This window comes from Octopus bimaculoides, chromosome 2 (assembly GCF_001194135.2).
Source record: "Octopus bimaculoides isolate UCB-OBI-ISO-001 chromosome 2, ASM119413v2, whole genome shotgun sequence".
NCBI lineage: Eukaryota > Metazoa > Mollusca > Cephalopoda > Octopoda > Octopodidae > Octopus > Octopus bimaculoides.
The window spans coordinates 134990945-134997749 of NC_068982.1; the positions used below are offsets into that span (position 1 = coordinate 134990945).

Consider the following 6805-nt stretch of genomic DNA (forward strand, 5'->3'; position numbering starts at 1 on the left):
ACACACATATATATATACATATACATATATACGACGGGCTTCTTTCATTTTCCGTCTACCAAATCCACTCACAAGGCTTTGGTCGGCCCGAGGCTATAGTAGAAGACACTTGCCCAAGGTGCCACGCAGTGGGACTGAACCCGGAACCATATGGTTGGTAAGCAAGCTACTTACCACACAGCCACTCCTGCGCCTAGAAACATAGAAAGATTTTATATTGGTTTCAAATTTTGGCACAAGACTAACAATTTCGGGGAAAGGTTAAATTGATTAGATCGATCCAGTATTTGTTTTATCGACCCCAAACGGATGAAAGGCAAAGTCGACCTCGGCGGATTTTCAACTCGACATAAAGACGGACGAAATGCTGCTAAGTACTTTGCCTGACATGCTAATAGTCGCCGCCTTAAACTTTCTAACATTAACTTATGAATAAGTCGATGAGCTGAGAGAATCGTTAGCGCGCTGTGCGAAATACAACGAATTACCATTCTCCTATGAAGTATGTATATCAGGGATCACGTGAATGTACCACCCTCGTGTGACAGCCTGCCAGATTATCTAAGCTATGGTTTCTATAAAGGCTTTTGGTAAAACGTCGTTGGTTTTTGTATTAAAAAAGAAAACTATTTATTAGACGTCTAAAAATGCTAAACAAGCACTACTAGTTTGTTGGCTGTTAAAGGTTAATGATATTTGGATAGCTGGCAGAATCGTTAGCGCGCCAGGCAAAATACTAAGCGGCATTTCCTCTGTCATTAAGTTCTGAGTTCAAATTCCGCCGACGTCGGTTTTTGCCTTTCATCCATTCGAGGTCGATAAAATAAGTACCAGTTGAATACTGGGGTCAATGTAATTAACTTGACTCCTCCCTCGAAATTGCTGGTCTTGTGCCAAAATTTGAAAGCAATATTAATTCATGAACCGGAATTTAAAGCAATTTTAATTAAAGAAGCTATTTTGATCAGCAATATTTATTCTCGTGTTTATCTTTCCGAATTGAGAAATAGCGCAAGTCTCTAAGCATTTCGCCATTTGAAGGTATTATTAAAGACGCTTCGTCTTTATTTCAAACCAAAACCTATCTATTTTATGGAATTATAATTATTTTTACGGATCCAGTGGGTTATTTAAAGGACTAATGTGCATAGGTTCTATAGAACGTAGGCGGGATATAAGAGCCAGTCACCTTTGGTTTGCTATTTTATAAAATAGATTTGTCTTCTTTTATCACTGATTCATTCCTGAATGATCCAGGATAACATGGTTCGTTTATTGTAAACTGAGTTAATCTGTGGTAACACGAGTCTGCGATTTGTCAAAGGTTCTGCTTGGCCCGTAAAAGCATACATAAGCGACCTTCCACATGCTTTGAAAAACATGCGTTTGGAAACCTATTTTCCTCATATGCTCTATTTTCATTTCTCACTTATCCAGGGGGATTTTTATAACCCAAACATCTGTAATCAATGAGGATAGATATAATATCATAGTGGTATGGCAACAACTTTGGAACTCAAACTTAATTTAGAGTTCTATCAAGTAGCTTAATGATTCACATTGTACAATATAGGATGTGTGCAATTAATCAATATAAGAAATTTATAATTAGTCTAATTACAAATGTAGAGGTCGGAGTCAAAGTTTTAATGAACCGAATCAATCTGTAGCCCTGCTTTTCACAATTATGTAGATCGTAGCAAATTTACTATGGTGCTCCTTGATTAAAAATACATAGAGTTTGTAGCAGAAATTGAGATTGGTTTAATTAATCAAGTAAGGATCGTTAATTTGTCAGTGGAATCACACAGTTAACGCTCTAATATCTATAAAATATTTGGTTCCATGATAAATGTTGGTGAGTTAAGTGTTATCAAGAATGCAGATATTTAATACAGTTTTCTATACAATCAAATAGTTCGTTTTAGATACTGATTACTAGAAATAAATAAATAACTAAATAAATAAACAAATCTATACTTAAAAGTCATATCATCTAGCATATCTGCCATGGATGCCCTCTTGAACGACACTGACATCACGTCATATTTTATCCTCCCTCAAAATATAGGCTTTCTGAGCTATTAAAATATTAGCTTTCTGTGTCTTGTGAAAATAAAGCTAATATTATATATACAAGTAAAACGATGAAGGCAAGCGTGATTAGCTTCTGGAAAATCGTGTTTATGAGGGTAGTTTTCATTTTCCGACCAGAAAAATTAACCGAATAGAAAATGAGAGTGAAACGCTCCGAGAGTGTAGCATTTATTTTAAAGGAAAAAAAACCTCTTCTTGGCACTAATTTTTAACGGCTTGGTAATAAAATATAAAAAATAGATCTTATAGTTTACTTAAAAGTTTGTTGTTTTAAAACTCCGTTTATTTAATAGTAAAGATTTTCAGAAAGTATATTTCGGCTTTATCATGTCTTAATCTGGAACTGAAATGTATGAAACGAGAAATAAAACTGTTACGGTATAGAGTGGGTTCAATGAAATCCAAAAAATGTAACGTTACCCTTTTCCTATTACATTAGCACTTATTATCTTTATGTTTCTAAACTGATGCGAATATCTTGAACGTTTCTCTCTGAGCCATTATTTTGATATGGATGACCAGAGGATTATATACATCAATTTCTTTATTGCTCACAAGGGGCTAAATATAGAGAGGACAAACAAGGACAGAAAAAGGGATTAAGTCGATTACATCGACCCCAGTGCGTAACTGGTACTTATTTAGTTGACCCCGAAGGGATGAAAAGCGAGATCGACCTCGGCGGAATTTGAACTCAGAACGTAGCGGCAGACGAAATACAGCTAAGCATTTCGCCCGGCGTGCTAACTATTCTACCTACTCACCGCCTTATATATATATACATATCAATGTATAGTTACAGCCAAAGCCGATTAATTAAATAAAAAAATACCTTACAGTCAAAGTCACGGGTTTGATCTCATTGCGTGATATCTTGAGTAATGGGTAGATGAAACTGTGAAAGCTTCCTGGCTGAATGTTCCTTGTATTTAGAAGGACCGACCTTGTCGCAGACAGAAGTACTCTAAATCGGCGTGAAGGGTGACGCTAAGGATAAAAGAAAATTGGAACACCCAGTTTATAATCCTTTCTAAGTTTTGCACACGGCCATTAATTTTGGGAAAAGGAGGGGAGTCGATTACATCGATCTCAGTTTTTCCCAAATGGTACTTATTTTATCGACCACAAAAGAATGAAATGCAAAGCCATCTTCAACGGCACTTGAATATAAAGAACCGGGAAAAAATGCCACTAAGTACTTTTTCCGATGCGCTACTGATTCGGTTGGCTCGCTGCCCTCACCCAAATTATAGGATAAAGACCCCCTTCAGTCACAAATAACGATGAGATTGTATCTTGGAAGTTCCCTTTCGAGGCACAAGTCCAGGGAAAGTTTGTGGAAGATTAACAGTCTCCAGTACATACCAGCCTCCCCTCTTCACGCTACCAATGTTGTCCAAAGGAAAGGCAAAGTCTGATACAGCTTGGCACCAGTGACGTCGCAACTCATTTCTACAACTGAGTGAACTGGAGCAACGAGAAATAAGCGTCTTGCTCAAGAACACAACAAACACACAACTTACGACCTTACGATTGTAAGCCCGATGCCCTAACCGCCGAGTCACGTGTCTTCACTGATCCAGATTATGTTGCATTAAACGTGTAGCTTTGTTGATTAAACAAATGGATCATCCCTCGTCGAAACCTTCTGGAGATCCAATTAATACAGAAAACAGTTTGGAAAATTATCTTCATAGAGTGAGGGTGACTTCCATGGTATGGATTTGCAGAAAATATATCTCGGCTTCATCATCTCTTAATCTGGAACAAAACTGTGAAACGAGAAATAAAATTGTTACAGCTTAGTGAGTGGGCTTCATGAAATCTAGTTATCTGTATCAAAGTAATGGCCCAGAATGAAATGTTCAAAATATTCGCTTTGTTTAGAAACAGAAAGATAATGTAACTCAATGCAAAGCTGCCAAAAATATTTATTTAATATTTTGTCTTTAACGAACATTAAGAATAACAGTTTCATATATTCGCGTTAGTCGTAAAATATAATATCTAAAGACAACTTTACGATGAAAGTATTTATTATTTCTGTATCTTACAATACATCGCAACGCTTCTAAAAAAAAAAGCTTTGTTTACTTTCATCGTAAAGTTGAATTTAACGTTAGCGTCTTGTGAAGCTAAATTTATAAGTTCTAAAACTGCAGAAGAATTCGTTGCTGGGCAGTTTAGTTTAATGGTAAAACACTTGACGCGTTATCACAGAGATGTGAGTTTGAGTCTCATGGTTAACCAGTAACGTATTTTTCTGCAATATATGGATAATTTATCCTGATCACGCTAGTTATAGCATTATCACGCGTTTGCGAAATAAATTTATTTCAATATCTGAAGATGTTTTATTCGAGAGAAATTGTTTTCCATTTTGTCTTTGTTTCTTTTTACTGCAGACCCCTTTGTTAGAATATCATTAATTGTTGATGGCAAGAAAATTAAAAGAAAGAAATCGTCAGTACAGAGAAGTACATCGTCGCCAGTTTGGAACGAAGCGTTAACTTTCAATGTTCCGGCCGAGATTTTACCAAAAGTGGCCCTTGAGTGTTGTGTGTGGGATCATGATATTATAGGCCACGGTGAACTAATTGGAAAGTGTACACTAGGACCGGAGAGGCAAGGAAACGAACGCAAACATTGGATGGAACTGCTTAGCTGTCACAGAACATCCACAGCCATGTGGCATAGCTTACACAAATGACTATTGACAGGTCCAGAGAAACTTATTTCCTTTCTTTTTCTCTATATTGCAAAGAACATTTCTATAAATATTTGTTGTGTTTATAATTATTTTTCACTGTCAGTTTTCTATGATAATTATTTGCTTGAAAAGAAAAAAAAATCATTAATGTAGCCAAAAATTGAGATTCTCAACTAAAAACAAAACCAAAAAAAAACGGGAGACTGAGTGATTCACAGAGCGTGCGAGAGAGAGAGAGAGAGAGAGAGAGAGAGAGAGAGAGAGAGAGAGAGAGAGAGAGAGAGAGAGAGAGAGAGAGAGAGAGAGAGAGAGAGAGAGAGAGAGAGAGAGAGGAGTGTGTGTAGAAAAAAGAAGATAATACTGAAGGAGAGAAATGCTAAACAAAACAAAATGTCTGGATGAATTGCAAAGATTTATTAAGTGCAATTTACTCCAAAATATATTAAATCTGTACATAATCATTTTGCTTTACTTCGCCACCTATAATACATATATATACATATATATACATATATATATATATAAACATTGTCTAATATTTTGCTTGATATTGCTGTCAATAATATATTTTACCAAACTGTTTAAAACCAAAATTGCTTTACTGTTTTTTAAAAAATTATTACTGTTACAAAATTTGGATCCTAAAAGAAACAAAATTAATGAATAATCAAATAAATTCTTACTTTTAGCTAAATTTATTAGACTAATGATTAGCAGAAAATATATATAATTTTACTTTTAAGAAAAACAACATTATGGAAAAAAAATAATAAAGCAGTTATAAGATTTCTTTAAGCCAAATGTTGTGCTGATACATAAATTAAACATTAAGGAGAATAGAGCAAGAGAGTTGATTGAGAATCGAAGCAGGAAAACGCTGGTTTCTCATTTGATATCTCTACGTTTACGACTATAATAACGCTTACTTGTAAGCTTAGCTATGCAGTTGAAAAAGTATTCATTTGAATCCTTATGTATGCCTTTGTTTGTGTTGTTTTGCTGTTCTTATTACGCTGAGCACTGAAACTTTTCAAATATTAGTTTATTCATTAATGTGGTGCGCTGGCAGAAACATTAGCACGCCGGGCAAAATGCTTTGTGGCATTTCGTCTGTCTTTACGTTCTGAGTTCAAATTCCGTCGAGGTCGACTTTGCCTTTCATCCTTTCGTGGTTGATAAATTAAGTACCAGTCGAGCACTGGGGTCGATGTAATCGACTTACCTTCTCCCCCCAAATTGCTAACCCTGCGCCAAAATTTGAAATCAATATTAATTTATTCATATCTACAAAAAAAAAATAATAATAATCACAATGAAAAAGGAAATGAAAAAGAAATAAAGAGCAAAATTTGGCTGATTTTGTTTGATTGAATGATCTGGCAGTCGCCATTTTCAGTGTTAGAATAATGAGGCAGTATTTGAAACCAATACTTCACGTAACAACTTCAAATGGCAGACTCAAAACATGAATATACACGAAAATACGCATTCAAAAGGATTCAAAAAGGACTTTCAAACTGAGTGGATAGGAATAAGTGTTGAAAATAGAGGTGAATAAATATTATTATAGGTATTATATTATAACAGAAAATAAGTAATGTGATCAAGGAGAAAAGTAGCTTGTCATTTGTAACAACATTCACGTTGATATTATATATCTGCTTTCAAAACAAAATTTAAGATTTAATAACCCCTTCAGTTCTATCTTACTGAGTCACAAGAAAGAAAGAAAGTAAGGAATTCAAATTTAAACACAAAACTCTCTTTAAAATTACATGAAAGGAAAAAAAGATATGAAGGATATTTGAGAGATGTTTAAAAGAAAAAAAGAAATATATGATTTACACGAGCTGTGATATAAGAAAAAGAATCAGGTATGAAATAAAAATGTTAAAACTATGACAATTGTAATGTAGACATAAATATATTAGCAGAATATTTTGATTAAAAATATCAAAATATTGGAATAAAATCAGCTCGTTTCTTTCGTTTCATATA

At 34.6% G+C, this 6805-nt stretch overlaps 1 protein-coding gene across 11 annotated transcripts in view; it reads left to right on the forward strand.

Annotated features, from left to right (window-relative positions):
- The window catches only part of LOC106873483 (synaptotagmin-6), a 286327-nt gene that overhangs the window by 214248 nt on the left and 65274 nt on the right, over window positions 1–6805 (forward strand). For 5 of the 11 annotated variants that reach the window (XR_001409880.2, XR_008263443.1, XR_001409879.2 and 2 more), the window contains exon 7: window positions 4503–4817. The exons of 1 other annotated variant lie outside the window; for it this stretch is intronic. Coding sequence is in view for 6 of the 10 variants with exons in the window: in XM_014920871.2 (XP_014776357.1) it covers window positions 4503–4807 (305 nt within the window). In the remaining 4 variants the exon portion in view is untranslated. Of the gene's footprint in view, window positions 1–4502; window positions 6788–6805 lie in introns of those variants that run through there. 5 more of the 11 variants (XM_052965623.1, XM_014920868.2, XM_014920867.2 and 2 more) reach the window with 1 other exon arrangement.